The 16,095-nt window shown below is 56.4% G+C and overlaps 1 protein-coding gene across 4 annotated transcripts in view; it reads left to right on the forward strand.

Annotated features, from left to right (window-relative positions):
• The window catches only part of LOC115844438 (RNA-binding protein 38), a 94,847-nt gene that overhangs the window by 12,261 nt on the left and 66,491 nt on the right, over positions 1–16,095 (forward strand). The window contains exon 4 of one of the 4 annotated variants that reach the window (XM_030841475.2): positions 1,601–2,950. The exons of 2 other annotated variants lie outside the window; for them this stretch is intronic. In XM_030841475.2, coding sequence (XP_030697335.1) covers positions 1,601–1,904 — 304 coding nt within the window. In that variant the 3' untranslated portion in view covers positions 1,905–2,950. Of the gene's footprint in view, positions 1–1,600; positions 2,951–16,095 lie in introns of those variants that run through there. One more of the 4 variants, XM_060284790.1, reaches the window with a different exon arrangement.

Here is a 16,095-nt window from a genome sequence, read left to right on the forward strand (position 1 = left end):
GCAGCGTGGAGGGGAGCGGCTTGGGGCTGAGCGTGGACCTCGTCCTGCTGCCACGTGGGGCGGTCTGGGGACACTGGACGCTGCTCCGTCCCTGTGGACGACACTCGGGTTTCTCTGCTTTTTCGCTGTTCCCAGGGGTGCCGCCGGGACCCACTGAGCCCCTGTGCTTATTCGGGAGGGAGGGCTGCTGGATGCCGAGGGGCCTGGCGGGGGCAGGGAGCCCAGCTTCCAGGGCCCAGCTTTCTGTCCACTTGCTCTCCCAGAGCTGCCCCAGTTTCTGCCCCTGCCAGGCCTGCGGGAGCACCGGGAGGAGACGGTTCCCTTTTTCTTTCAAAGCAGCTTCTCTTTGGAATGGAAGGGGGGCAGACCAGGGGTCCGGGGCCTGTCTCACAGGCGTGGAGGGACGCTGGGGCAGACCCCAGGTGTGTAACCACGTCAGCCCCATCCCGTGTGACTTGTGCGGGCCCGAGAGGAGGAGGAGGGGCTGATGCTGGAGGCCACGGCGTCTGCCCTGCCGAGGCCGCCGTGTGTCCACCGCTGCCGTGGGGCCCGGCGCTGGCTGCAGAGCGGGCACCTGCTGGTACTGCCTTCCCGACCCTCAGTTTCTCTGTCTGCGGCGTGTTGGGTTGCCCCTACAGTGGAGGGCTGCACGCACGGAGCCCGCGGGGGCATCCTGCAGGGAGGGACGAGTGCGGGGTGCAGCTCTCAGCTCCCAGGCTGATGCCCGGGGGGCCTTGGGCGAGGCACCTCCAAGACCAGTTTTTCTGTTGTAAAATGAGATGGTTACCTGAAGGCCAACCTGGGGGAAGTTTCAGCCAGTTCCTGCACGTGAGGCGTGGCCGCCGGCCTGCTGAGCCTTGTCCCTGAGGCTCTGGCCATCATCTTTTTTTCGCAGCACCGTCATTGCGGTTTTGCGGTTATGCTTGTACGACATCGTTGTCTTCGTTCACTCAGCAAGTGAGCCCCCGCCTGGGCCAGGGTCTGTGTTGTCAGTTCACGGGTGGCTGACGTTGTAGTCAGGGCAGACAGATGTGGTGAACGAGTAAACTGTGCAGGTGTCACTGCAGGGAGTGGCACGTGCTGGGAAGATGAGCCCAGGGAAGTGGGGGGACAGGACTGGCTTCATGGACATGTGACCTGGGTGATCACACAGGGACCTGTGCCCAGAAGGGCTTGCGCTGGATTTGATGCTGAAATTGTTCATCATTTTTAAACTCCCCACGCCTGCCCCCAAATCATGTTGTGTTGCTCCTGTGAGGGATGTGTGGTGTTTGGGGTGTAGGGTGGGATGGGGGAGGCTGCCTGGAGGGGTTCACGGAGGAGACATTTGAGTGCAGACTTGAAAAAGGGAGGTGGGAGCCCTGTGGGTCTCTGGGGAAAGTGCTGTGCAGGTTGTGGGCATGGCCAGTGCAAAGGCCCTGTGGTAGGAGCACCATTATTGTTGTAATTGCACCCATTTTACAGATGAGGAAGTAGAGATGCTGGAGGGGGGACACGGCATCACCCGGCTCTTCCGGCACCTCCACTCCACCCGAGCCAGCTGTGTTGCCCCGCTCTGTCGCCCGACCCTGACCCTGACCCTCTCTGCTTGGCCCCACAGGCTGACCCCCCACTACATCTACCCACAAGCCATCGTCCAGCCCAGCGTGGTGATCCCGGCGGCCCCAGTCCCGTCACTGTCCTCGCCCTACATTGAGTACACACCGGCCAGCCCGGCCTACGCCCAGTACCCACCGGCCACCTACGACCAGTACCCATATGCCGCCTCGCCCGCCACAGCCGCCAGCTTCGTGAGCTATGGCTACCCGGCCACCGTGCCCCAGGCCCTCTCAGCCGCGGCCCCCGCGGGCACTGCCTTCGTGCAGTACCAGCCTCAGCAGCTGCAGCCCGACAGGATGCAGTGAGGGCCGTTTCTGCCCCTGCAACTGCGGCACCATCACCACGCGCTGGGCGAGTGCCAGCTGAGCCCAGGGGTGCACACCGCACCTGTGCCTCGGGAGACCCTGCGGGACCCCGCCTGCAACCCGGGTGGCCCAGAGACCACTTCTCTTTACACCCAGGACCGTCGCGCCTTGAGGGAGGACTTTGAGAGAAAAGAGTGACCGAGAGCCATTTGAAGATCAGCCTGAATGTCGCGCACGCACTGTCCCCATCCTCCCGCACCCCTGGAGCCCATGGGCGGTCCCCCCAGCATCCTGTGGGGCCTTCTAGACCCTCCACAGACCCCAGCGGCCCTCTGGGGTGAGCAGAGACTTTGTCCCGCTCAGAGAGGCCTTGCTCCAGGGAAGCCCAGGATCGCGACGTGTGTGGACTGTTGTTGCTCTGTCTGCACAGCTGTGAACCGTGCACGGGGGGGATCACCGGCCCCCTGAATTCCCATTTTCTAAATGCTGGCCCCGGGGCGCTCCCCCTCCCCCCGGCCCCCAGACACCCAGGTGCGGCAGGGCCACCAGTGACCAGCGACGGGGCAGCTGGCCGTGATCCTTTACGTCGAAGCACTGCGACTTTTTTTTCTTATCATCATTGTTTTGCTACTAAGATGATTCAGAATTTCAGTCTATTTTTTCAGCAGAGACTCTCACCACCAAGAATCCAAAACCTGTTTTTGACTTTGAAAGACTCGCTTTTGTCGATGGCTCTACACCCGAGGAGCCAGTGATAGTATTTCTGTGATAAGGTGTCTGCTGGCCCAGGTGCCCAAGCCCCTCAGAGGGTGGGCGTCTCCAGACAGTAAGTTGTCTTAAGCTTGTCCCCCTCCCTGCGGCCATGACGGGGCTGCGGGCCGAGGGGCTGGACCGCAGCGCCCTGGCTGGCAGGGTGGAGGCTCAGAGTGCCCCCCGCGGTGTCGCCTGCTGTGTTTGTACCAGCCCAAGCAGCTGCGGGATTGAGCTGAGACACATCTGCTTGCCTTGGGGGTTCGGGGACGGGGGAGGTGACAGTTCCCACAGCCCACGATGGGGCTCCTGGAGGGGGAGGGGAGAGTGAGATGAGGGGACAGGCCCGAGGGGGTTGGGGCATGCGGGCCGCTCCTGCAGACCTACCTCAGGGAAGTGGGAGGCCTCGGGGCTGCTGCACACGGGCAGGCGCTTCCCTGCACGCCAGGGCAGAGTCAAGGCCCAGAAAGCAAAGTAGCTCAGATTCTAATAATATTTTTATTAGAATGTTCTGATTATAAAAATAAAACTTGTTTTCTTTAAAGAAAAAGTGGGTCTGTAGTTTTTCCCTCGAAGTGGGCGCCTCTGAGCCCCATAGACACCGGGCTCAGTCTCTGATGTGCTCAGAGCAGGGCCCTGGGGGCAGAGGCTGGGCGGCTCCTTGGAGAAGGCAGGGCACTGCTGGCAGAACCCGGGCAGGAGCTGCTGAGAAGGCATAGGAGCAGGTGTCCAGGCCCCCTGCCCTCAGGTTGCTGGCAGCCGGGCGCGGCGCAAGTCAGGAAGGGACGTCTGGGTGTGCGGGAGAGGGGCTCCATCCCGGGCTGGTCCCAGCCTCTCCCACCATCCAGCTGGAGCCCCGACTCAGCACTGAGGGAATCACGGGGGCCTCTTGGAGGGGGTGTGAAGGCTGGAGAGGAGGTTCATTCACTCATTGCCTCACTTTCTCCCTCATTCATTCATTCTAAGAAGTGGCGTGTGCCAGGTCACATGCAAAGCACTGGGGATAGTCATAAAACACAGTCCTGCCCACTGGGTTTATAACGTACTGGGGGCACACAGCAAGCATGCAGACTAGTGGGGGAGATGCAGCGAAGGCAGATGGGGCAATTTCATATACTGGTCAGGACGTATCACCGGGGGTGACGGAGAATGAGTGGGTTCTAGGCAGGAGGAACAGCAGGTGCAAAGGCCCTGGGACAAGGAGGCCAGTGTGGCTGGAGAGGCACAGTGAGGGGAAAGTCAGTGGGAGATGAGCTTCGGGGTGGTGGGGATGGGGCGGCAGCAGAGACCCGGTGGACGGATGTGCTGCGAACGCAGCCTGGGGAGCGGGGTTAGCAATGCACAGACACGGCCTGGCCGGCGCAGCACAGCGTGGTCGATGCCACGGGGGAGGGGGGCTGCACAGGGGCGAGGGGCCATCGGGGGCTCCTGGTGACCTGGGGGAGTGGGGTGGGCGCTCCTGGTGGGAGGCCAGTGTGGGCAGAGCTCGGAGGTTGCGGCTTGGCCTCCTTTGGGATGGTCGCTCTCCAGACGCCAGGCTTGTCCTCCCCGCGCCACCACCCCAATCCTGCAGAGCGGAGCTCGGCCTCCCAACGCAACATGTGCATCTGTCCCGCCTCCCACGTTCACCTACCACGCACAGCGGGTGAGCCGGGCTCCCTCCGATCACTGTGAACCCCTCCCTCACCCTCACAGCCGACTCCTGCTAAGCCTGTCTCACATCTGCCCCCCTCCTCCCCTCCTTGCCCCCTCCCCTGTTTCCAGCCCCAGTCCAGGGCCACCCCCTCTCTCCTGGACCCTTGCAGCGGCCCCTTCACGGCTTCTGCCCCATCCTTCTTCAGTCCACGCTCCACGTGCAGGTAGAGGGTCCTGTTGAACATGCAGCCAGAGGGTCACGGCTCCTCCAGCTCCCCTCTGCGGCTCCCCATCATCCTTGAGGAAAAAGCCAAAGCTGCCACTGTGGTCTGTGAGGCCCCTGCCCACACTGGGCACAGCTCACCCACCACAGGACCTTTGCACCTGCTGTTGAATCCTCCAGCTTTTACCTGCCGGCCTCCTTCAGCTCTCAACACGGAAGTGTCTTTGTCCCAGCGGCCTTCTCCGACCCCAGTCTCGGTCCAGGCAGCTGAACTGTGTCTCCCTTCATCTGCGTCCTCACCTGTCTCTGTCCCACCCCCTTTAGAACACCGATGCCAGGGGGGCAGGGGCTGTCTGCCTTGTGTCCCCCACACCTAGTGCTGTGCCAGGCACAGCAGCGAAGCTGAGGCCTGCCAGCACTCAGAACTTGATTTTGGTGGAGGACACCAGCGGGAGTTCTGGGACCATCCATCCCAGCTGGAGTGTGCTGGGCAGATCTGAGGCTGGGGCCAGGGAAAGGGGGGCGGGCAGAGGTCAGAGTTGCTGCAGGGAATGGGGCGGAGGAGATGCATGGGGAGCACAGCACCTGCACGGAGCTGGGCAGCTGGGTCTGACCCCCGAGTCCAGTGACAACTCCACATGGTCAGCCCTTGGCTGTGAAGTGAGATGGGCCACCCCGATTCGGGAGGTGGCTGGGGGTGACCGGGAGCCACCTTCTCTGTCCTAGCGTCCCTGTGGGATCTCCTTGGGCCTTTTCCGATCCCTTTGATTCTGAGATTTGCAAATTCCCCCTTTCTGTAGTCCAGACCTCCAGCCTCTGTCCAGGGAAGGGTCAGGGTTCCCGGGGTCAAGTCAGGTGGAATCCTGCCAGGCAGGGTCCCCTTTTCTTACCTGGAACCGCTGATGCCCCTCCCTGCCTGCCCCTGCCACCTGCCCATCTCCCTCCGGCTGGGTCTGAGTTTGCAAACACTGGCAAGGGGTCAGGGAGGTCAACATGGGGCTCCCAGCTCAGAGGAGACATTGCTGCAGCTGATAAGGGCCGTGGGGCCATGGAGAGAGTTGCAGGTGCTGCCAGGGTTATCGGGAGGGCCACTTGTGGCCAGCCCGTTTCCTGTCACTATCTGCCAGTGGCAGCCTCTGGGACAGACCTCGAGGACTCAAAAACATCCTCCTGGAGCCCGGGATTGAGGGCTCTGGACGGTGGCAAACCCAGGAGGGACAGAGCTTGCAGGGTCAGGGCACTGAGTGCAGAGCAGGGGCGAGCTGAGGGCGGCAGGGCCGAGGTCTGTGCCCGCGGGGGATGTGGTGACTATGATTATACATGATGATGGTGAGCACTGCTGACAGCGTCCGCGGTGCAGACTCGGCTCAGGCGCTGTGCAAGCGCTTTTCACGGACGGTTGGTTACCCACGAGGGGAACGCTCAGAGTGGCCCCCTTGCACAGATAGGGAAACTGAGACACGGGAGTGGGGCCACCACTGCCCAGGCCCCTGAGGAGTGGCGGTGGGAGGTGCTCTGCCGTGGAGCTGAAGGGTGACCCGCGGCCCTGGTCCCCCCCAGGCCAGCAGGGTGAGCTTGGCCAGGCCTTCACCTCCCTGAGCCTCGCTGGGAATGGGGCCATGACCGTCCTCTGAGGCCGGGGCTCTGTCCCTTCTCCGCTGCGTCCCCAGCAGACAGTGTAGTGAGAGTGGCCCCAGTGATTGGTTCAGGGATAGGCATATGACCCAGTGTGGGTCAGTGAGTCAGTCCTCCTGGATTTCTGCTGGCACTCCTGGGGGAAGGAAGCTGTCTTTCTGCTGGGGAAGCCAATCTGGGAGCAGATAAGCCTGGAGCTGCTGGGGTGAGGGGTAGGGTGTGTGGGGGGGTGGGGTTGAGAGGTGGGACTATTTGTGCTCATGGAGGGACTGTCTGAGAAGGAAGCCAGAACTAGGGAAAGTAGAGCTGAGGAGTGAAGATAGGGTCTTAGTGACATCTTTGGGGCCCCTTGATCCAGCTATGCCTGAGTTAGACACTGGACTTTTCCATTACAAGAGCTAATAAATTTCCTTTTTCACTTAAGCCTATTTAATTTTTTTTTTCTGTTCCTTGCAATCAAGACTCTGGATATATACAATCTCAAAGGGGCTGCATTACTTAAAAAATTAGGCTGAGTGACATACAATTAAAAAAAATCAAAATAACTGGTTTTTAGCAAGTTACAAGTTTTTTTTTTCTCATGTAAAAGAAGTCTGAAGCAGAAGGTCCAGTGTTTAAATGAGAGCTCCAGTCATCAGAATCAGGTTCCTTCTAACTTCCCATGGCACTATTTTAGTGCATGGTTTACTTTCTCAAGACCATCTCATAGAACAATATGGCTGCCAGAACTCCAGCCATCGCGTCTGAGTTCCAGGTAGCAGAAGGAAGCAGGAGGAAAGTGAAGGAATACCTCAAGCTGGGAATTTCCAAGGAGACTTCTCAGAAATTGCGTATTCCTCTTCCATTTCACTGGCCAGAACTTAGGCACATGGCCACACCTAACTGTTGGTGGGGGGGTAATGCAGGGGTTTAGCTGAGCATATAGCTGGAGTATAGAAAGACTTTGGTTACTAAGGAGGAAGGTGGGAATGTCCATCATGCAGTTTCTGTCTCAGACTCTCGCAGCACTTAGCTGTGAGTGCAGGATACTAATGTCTCATTCAAAGGGGCTTTGTGGAGACTGTTACTGACTCAGTCTCTCTTTCGACCTTCACACCAGCGAGGTGAGCTGGGTCTGTCATCATTATGCCCATTTCCCACATGGAGAAATCGGGGCTCAGAGTGCTCACAGAATTTGCCTGAGGTCACCTGGCTCCCCAGGGGCAGTTCTGAGATGGCAGCTGAAGCTTCTCCCTCATGGTGTGTTCAGGTCTGGTGAACAGTCATCACGGGGCATGTCACCCTTGCGCAGGCAGGACTTGCAGCCTGAGGTGCTTTCACATTTAGGGTCCTCGAGTGGGGTGCTGGGTCTGCTGCTGCCAGGGGAGAACCGCGTGATGTTTTCCGGTGTACTGGCTCTTCTCCTCCTGGTCAGAACCCTCCCACAAGGAGTGGGCTAATAGTCCCATTTTACAGAGGGAAAGACTGGGGCTCAGAGGGGCTACGTGGCTGAACGTAGCTGGTCCAGGCTTGGGTTTGTCTGTCTGACTCCAAAGCCTGTGTTGTTGGCTCTGTGGCCTCCGGGAGCTTGAAGTGGAACATCTTGGCCTGGGCTCCCGCCCCTCCCCTCCGCCCTGCACGCCGCCTCCAGGCAAGCAGACCCCATCGGGCCAACATGGTGCAGTGCCAAGGGCCGGATGTTTGGGCACCTCTGGCTCTGTCTCTGGGCAATAACTGGGTCGTGGTTACATCACCTGCACATGGGGTAATCCCCACAGTCGCCCTCCCTGGGCCACCACTGGGATGCAAGGGGGTGACTTAGGCAAAGTGCTCAGTGATAGCCCCCTGTGGGGTGGGCGCCCAGCTCCTGGAGCCCCCAACCCCCATGCCAGTGGGAAAGCTGAGCAAGCAGTGGAGGGTGGAGGTGAGAAAACCACCCTAATTCCTGCGAAAGCCGCCGGCTGCCTCTCAGAGTCCCGCCTGTGGATGAAGGACCCCATGTTTCCAGTCAAATGAGGCAGCTCCCACCTTGTGTTACCCTCAGCTCTGGAACTAAGGCTGTCCTCAGAGTCCCAGAACTCATGAAAACTGACATTCATTAAATACTTCCTATGTCTGTTCTTTCTCTGAACCCTCCCAGCAACCCGTGGGAGGTTGACTGTGCCCAGCTCACAGATGGGAAAACCAAGGCTGGGGAAGATTCAGCTGCTTGCCCAAGGCTAGAGAGCTGGTGTGGCTGAGCCAGGATTTGTACACAAGAATCCTGAATCAGGAGGGCACATGCTGCCCTTCCCAGAGGGCTGGGCTCTGGCCTCCCCATCCCCGCCCCATTCTCCTCTCCTTTGTCACCGCCCCCCCCAGCATGTCCCTGCCCTGACTGCTGAGTCACACTTGTGCTTGTCCCCAGAGATGTAAACTCTGAACCAGACTCCCCCTAGGTTTGGGGACCATCCAGATACAGCGAGAGTAGCAGGGGTAGCTGTCCAGCGTGCCCTGGGGCTGGGTGTCTGCACAGGGCATGGTGTGGGGTGGGCACCTGGCCCTCCAGATACCTCCTGGGCCTCCTGCTGGGGCTGATAAGTGCACGGCCTTGCTTATCAGCCCTGTCTGCTCACCCCAAGCCTTGTGTACACATCGGGGTGCCCAGCAGCCTGGAGATCAAGGATGGGGCAACCCCACCCCCTGAAGCCCAGCCCACCAGACAGCTGAACTTGGTGCACTAAAGGCAACCCAAGAGTTCCTGGTGCCTCCTGCTGGCTTCTTGGCCCCGTGATAGGGATATTTTTAGAGAAATTAAAGTCTTTTTAAAAATAAATTATAACATTAGAACTGTTGGGGAAAAATTCCAAAATAAAGGAAATTTATTAAAATAATCTACACATGTGTATAAAAACGGGAGGAAGGAAATAGACGAGATGTTAATGGTACTAGGACTACAGGAGAGCTTTACTTTTTTCTTAACACGGTTCTGTACGATTTACAACTGAGCAAGAAAAGTTGGAGAATGAAGTTTGGCACTTGGTTGACGTTACATCTGTGTCACGTACCCCGAATACTAACAGGGTGGGGTGCCCGCTGGCTTGCCTGTGTTGCTCTTCTGCATGTCTCTGATGAGCCAGAGCTGGGTGGGGTCCACAGCTGTCCTTGCCTCCACCCGCCTCTTGCCTATGGGGACCCACTCGATCTTCTAAAAAGGTAACTCAGAGCGTGCTGTTCCCTGGCATAGGAGCCCCTGTGGCTCCCCACTGGCCTGGAAGAAAACCTCAGTTCCTTGCCATGGCTCAACTGGCCCAGCCACCTCTCACATGCCTTTCTCAAGAGCCACTCTCCCGCCAGGTGTCCTGTGCCAGGTCCTTTCTGTCCCTCAGCCTGGGTCCAAAAGTCACCAAGTCTCAGCTCAGATGTCATCCCCGCTCCCCACCTGCTAGATGCCTTCCCAGACCTTCTTGTCGAAGCTCTGGCCTCTACCCTGCCCCCGATCCGTGTTCTCTCTGATTTTTCTTTTGGGGCAGTGGTCTCTCTTTCTGTCGCCATCATCTGGGACAAGAGCCTGGACCTGGCCTCAGAGCGTCATTGGAATGAGGCTGGGCGGCCTCTTGCTCCCCCCTCTTCCTACTTGGGGCTGACCGGGTCCTCTGGGCTGCGTTCTCCCGACAACCCCACTCCTGCCTGACCCGAGGCCTCCCACCATCCCCGCCCACCAGTGCTCAGCACGCCCGGGACTGCCCACCCCTGTGCGGTGTGGACCTGGGCTCTGTCCCATTGGCGTACACGAGCTCTCCTGACCCAGGGAGAGGCGAGCATCGCAGGAGTCTGCTTGGCTCCCTTGGGCCCAGGATGAGGGAAGGACTTGTGAAAAAGGCCATAATCCGGAGTCTGGAGCTGTGGTTTCATGAGTCTCCAAGGTCACAGGGGGTGTGGGACTGCCGTGTTCCTCCTCGTGGGGAAGGAAGGACAGAGAATCCGGCACTTCCTGAGCACCTAGCTTCTGCCAGGCCCTGTGCCCGCCACTCAGCTGTGTCAGCTCCCAGCAACCCCGTGCAAGATGCATGTACACTGTCCCCATTTTGCAGATGCAGAAACTGAGGCTCAAAGTAGTTAGGGAGCTGGCAGAGCTGGGGCCCAAACCCCAGAGGGTCTGACACCAAAGCCCGCCCCCCCAGCCTGCTGCCGGCTTCTCCTCTGGAGGGAATGGCAACATGAAATACGGTGCAGCCGTGAAGAAGTACATTTATGACATGGAGAGATGTTCACGGAGCACTGTGGAAAGGAGAGAGCAACACTGGCAACACTGGGCCCACAGTCCCGCATAGCAATGATTAAACACGTGCTTTCCCCCTTTTCCACAGTCCCCACCAGTCCTTATTGTGCCTCTCACCAAGCTCTGGTGGGCATTTTAGTTTGCCAGCTAGGAGCCATGGGAGAGAGACAAGGGCGGGGAGAAAGCAGGGGCCACATCAGATACACATATGTATCTGATGACATCCACCTCGATGTCTAACTAGAGGACATTCATGTGGTTAAGCCTTGATGGATGGATGGAGGGAGGGAGGGATGAATGAATGAATGGAAGAAAGTATGGACAGAGAGAGAGAGTGAGAGAAGGAGGGATGGAGAGAGAGAAGGAAGGAAGGACTGATGGATGGAGGGCTGGGTGGAGGGGTAGAGAGATGGAGAGACATGGATGAAGGGATGGATGGATGGAGTGACGGATGAAGGGTGGATGGAAGGATGAATGGTAGGTTAGATAGACTGCTACCCCCCATCCCCACTCCAGCAAAGTCAGCACAAGGGTCCAGTGCAAGGGTTTGGAATCAGACAGGCTTGAGTTTGAATTTGAGTTTCTTTCCTTACAAGCTGTGTGACCCTGGGTGAGTCACTCACCCTCTCTGATCCTCAGTTTTCTCATCAGTGCCTCCTAGGACACCAGTGGAAAAAGCAGTGAGGGCCAGGTTTGAGGGAGGAGCTCGAGGAGTGCCAGCCCTTTGTTACAGTCAGTGCTTCTGTCCTGCTCGGTCCTGAGAAAACGGGTCAGTTCCTGGGGAGATTTGGCATTTCCCCCTCCAGTTCTGAGGATCTTGGGATCTCGCTGGATTGCTGCCAATGCTGATAGCACCCTTCGCTCACTGGCTCTAACCTCAGCTGGACGGATATAACCCACCCAATACACAAACAGTCTGCTGTGAACAGGGGGAGGGTCCTTGCAGCACCCCCCCCCGACCCTGACCCCAGTCCTGGCTGCACCGCAGAACCTGCCTCCACAGGGCTTCCCAAAACAATACTGCATGGGCCCCACCGGGACCAGCTGAAGCCCAGTCTCTGGGAGGAGGGCCTGGGCATGGGTATTTTTTAAAGAGCATCTAGATGGTTCTAAAGTGAAGCTTGGCCTAAGAACCACTGTGTTTAGTACCTTTCAATTTTTTATATGTTTCCCCCTGTCCGTTTTTCCTTTGTTTTTGTCTCTCGTTTCTTCAGAGGTCAAAAAGGACTCTGCCTTCCGTAGCTGGAGAAAGAATTCAAATTTGTTTCCTTTTTAGGGTTTTGATAGTTCACTTTAAAAAATATTTTTTTGTGAATCCCCTTGGAGTACAGCTGGTTAGAGCGGGAGAGACGGGAGCCCATCTCTTTTCTTCATGTGGCTCTAAGACCCTCCATGAGTATAGCGTGGGCTTTTATTATAACTTAGACTGGTTTGAAAGGACAACGCTAAATGCAATCAAAGCCAAACAGTGAGATGCCAGTTCACAGCCCCTAGGATGGCTAGAAGGAAAGGCCAGGAAAGAGCCCATGTTGGCGGGTGGGAGGGGTTGGAACTCTCACCCTGTGGCGGGAATGTGAACGGAGGACAGGCTGGCAGTTTTCAAATGATTCAATGTGGAGTTACCATATGACCCAGACATTGCCCGCCTGGGTATATACCAAGACAAAGAAAGACATACGCCCACGCAAAACCTTGTCCATGGATGTTCTAGCAGCCCTAGTCACAGTAGCCCCAAAGTGGAAACCACCTCAGTGTCCACCATTGAAAAATGGATAAACAAAGTATGGTATCCCATCCAAAGAATATTACTTGGTCATAAAGGGAACCGATGAAAAGGGAATGAAATTCTTTTTTTTTTAATTAATTTTTATTGGAGAATGTTTGATTTACAATGTTGTGGTAGTTTCAGGTGTACAGCGAAGTGAATCAGTTATACGTATACATCTATCTATTCTTTTTTTTAGATTCTATTCCCATATAGGTCATTACACGGTACTGAGTAGAGCTCCCTATGCTATCCAGTGAGTTCTTATTACCTATTTTATATCTAGTAGGGTGTACATGTCAATCCCATCTCCCAGTTTATTCCTCCCCCGCTTTCCCCCTTGGTAACCACAAGTTTGTTTTCTACATATGAAATTCGGATACATGCTACAACTCAGGTGAACCTTGAAAACAGGATGACAACTGGCAGAAGACAGTCACAGAAGACCGCATCTTGTATGACTCCATTCATATGAAATGTCTAGGATGGGCAAATCCATAGAGATAGAAAGTACGTCCGTGCTTGCAGGGGCTGGGGGGCGGGGGTGGCCTGTCCCATACCAGGCACACCTCACCAGGCAGGTCTTAGGAAACCAGCAAGGCAGTGGCTCTGAAACAATGAGAAAAGACAATGAAAGCATATTCCAAAAGAGCAATGGACGTCACCGCGGGAAAAGGCAGAACTCTGGGCCCTCCCCACACTTCTTTATCGTTGAATATCACTTCTATTTTGAATGATGCATGCGATGGGCACCCAGTCCTTCTTGATGTTTGTACCCAGGGTATCGGCTTGGCTGGAGCCGTGGGGCAAAGGCTGCGACCAGGGCCAGGCCCAGCCCAAGTAGGGAGTCGTCCCTGTGCTGGGCTGTGTCTCTAGGACACAAGGGGAGGGGAGGTTCTGGGCTTAACCAATCTGGGGAGGAGACCCAGACCTCTCTGAGGCCTGCACCCCCACTCGCCTGACCCTGGGCCTCCACCTCTATGGTCTGAGGGTGGACGTGGGGGCATCAGGTATAACCTGGGGGGCAGGGGCTCTGATGAAAGGGGCATTCATGGACTTCAGGGCGGGCTGAGGGGTGCTGTCTGGCGAATGGATTTTACTTTCTACTCTATACGTATCTTCGTTTGAATGTGGTACCACATTCATGTATTGCTTCTGTGATTATAAAAAACAAGAAGAGTGAAAAGAAGTACAATCTCAGAGTAAAACACTGGATGGCTACAGAGTTCAGTAACGTACAAAGGAATATTCCCTCCAATCCCAGATAACATTTGTGTTTGTTTCTCCAGATTTCTCTGTAGCAAGGCAGTGACAGTCATAAATATTTTTAAATGAGACCTCCCTATTTTTCAATGTGCTTGTCCACTGACCTTGGTAGCTCACAGCCCCCTTGTCGTTTCTGCCTTCCGTGAACTCTGCTAACTTGCATTAGCGCCTACCGTGCACAGACTCTCTTCTAGGCCCTGCGGAGACAGCAGGGAATAACGCAGACAAATCCCCGCCCTCACAGGGCTTTCAGTTTACTGGGAGAAGTGGGCAATAGACAAGGAAACAGGTAACTAAGATCGTTACGGAATCAGCAGGAGCTGGGGAGGAAATTAGCTGGTGATCACAGGACCTTTGCACGAGCTGTTCCTGCTGCCTGTGCCCTTCCCGCAGATGTTCACGCAGTGCCCATCCTTGGCCGACTCCTTGCCATCTTCCCACTCTGCACTCTGCTTGCCTGCCTCCTCTGGAGAACTTATCAGGGTTGGTACTTCTCAGTGCATTTTATTTGCTCATTTAATATCTGTCTCCCATCCTGGACTGTAAGCTGGGAGGGGCAGGAGCAGGCCAGAGACATCCATGCTGGTACGCAGCCTCTGCGCCCAACGCCGGGCACGTAGAAGGGGGCTTCTAATACGTGCTGGCCATGTGAATGCTAAATAAATTAAATGATCTTCTGAGTTGAGGAGAGGCCATCTGAGGCAGTGGGGAGTGCATCTTCAGGAGAGGATGCATGGGGGCGTGGGTACCCTGCCTGTGGGCTCTGGACCCAGCCAGGACCTGACCTGGGAAGGGCCAGCAGAGTCCAGGCCCGGGGAAAGGAGGGATCGCCTGGTCTGGGTGTGAAGGATTAGCAGAAGTGAGCAGCCGTACACCTCCCTCCCCACCCAAGTCTTCTGGGAAGGATCAGGGATGCCCGCGGGAGTGTGGGAGGTGGACGCCTCCCGTGGGCTCCTCTGGGGATAGGCTCGGTCTCTTCTGAGGGCTGCATGATTCAGTTTTGACCATATTTGCCTCAGAGCCAAGTGGCCACCCCGCGGGGCCATGGTATAAATATCGGTTTGTTTACTCTGTGTCCCAGTTGAGCATGGTTCTGAGGAACGCAAGGCTTCCCTGTTGTTTAGCCTGTGAGTTTGGAAACCGGGCCCTGGGGGTGGGAGTTGTCCAGAGGTTCTGAGTCACATTCGCTGGGGCGGCTTGGGGTTCCTCGGCCCAGGCCACCCTGCGTGGTGCTCATCTCCAGAAAGTAAAACAGGCAAATTCTCTGTGCGAGCTCAAGCCCCCTTGTGTGGCGGCTTCTGTGGCGCTCTGCCCTCTAACTGTGCCCGAGTGTCCCCCTGGGAACCAGCCGTTCCCTACATCTGTCCCCGAGGCTCAGGTGGCTCCACCCCTGACCCCGTTGAGATGGGCATGTGACCCAGACCTGGCCAGAAAGAATGTCGCATGCCACTGGCCTCAGTGACTGACTCGGGGGTAGGCACATGGTCCAGCTACAGGCAATGAGAGTCAGCGAGACTTATGATGGGACAGCTGGGAGAGGCAGGCCCCCTTGCCTGTGGATTTAACCTGGGGGATGGGAGCCTGGAGCTGCCAGGGTGACCCATGGAGCCTGAGCATGAACCAGCTTAGGAGGCAGCAGAGAAATTAAATCCCGAGGACAGTGTTTAAACTGCTGGATCCAGCCATTCCTGAAGTCAGGCTGAGAGAGCCTGTCAATTCTCTTTTTTCATTAAACCAGTGTATTCGTTTTCTATCAAATCGTCACAAACTTAGTGGCTTAAGGCAACACATAATAGATGATTATGTCCTACTTTTGTGGGTCAGAACTCCAGATACAGCATGACCCAGCTTGGCCTTCAGCTTGGGGTGGCAGAAGTCAGGGTGCCTGCAGAGCTGTGATCCTTACTGGGGGCTCTGGGGAAGAATCCTCTTCCAGCCTCATTCAGTTTGCTGGCTGAATTCAGTTCCTTGTGGCTGTGGGACTGTGGTCCTCATTTCCTGCTAGCTGACAGCAGGGGTAGGTCTTTTCTTCTAGAGGCTGCCCACATCCTTCTCGTGTTTTCCCCATGGCTCCCTTCAGCCACGGTGGGTCAAGTCCCTCCTAGTGTTCAAATCTCTCCAACTTCCTCTTCTGCTGCTCCTCTCTGCCTCCTGCTAGAGAAAGTTCTCTGCTTTTAATGACTTATGTGATTAGGTTGACCCCACCTGGATAACCCAGGATATGCTCCCTCTTTTTTTTTTTTTTACGTTTGGCTGCATTGGGTCTTCGTTGCCGGGCGTAGGTTTTTCTCTAGTTGCGGTGAGCGGGGGTTACTCTTCTTTGCGGTGCGCGGGCTTCTCATTGTGGTGGCTTCCCTTGTTGCAGAGCACAGGCTCTAGGCGCACAGGCTCAGTAGTTGTGGCGCACGGGCTTAGTTGCTCCGCGGCATGTGGGATCTTCCCAGACCAGGGCTCGAACCTGTGTCGCCTGCATTGGCAGGTGGATTCTTAACCACTGTGCCACCAGGGAAGCCCTACTCTCCCTCTTTTAAGATCTATAACCTTAATCACACCTGCAAAGTCCCTTTTGCCATGTAACAATATATTCAAACTTCATATAGTCACAATTTCCCGGGATTAGGACACAAATGTCTTGGAGGGAGGGGCGTTATCCCACCCACCACAGCAGCCTGACTTG

Source organism: Globicephala melas, chromosome 15 (genome assembly GCF_963455315.2).
Source record: "Globicephala melas chromosome 15, mGloMel1.2, whole genome shotgun sequence".
Lineage (NCBI taxonomy): Eukaryota > Metazoa > Chordata > Mammalia > Artiodactyla > Delphinidae > Globicephala > Globicephala melas.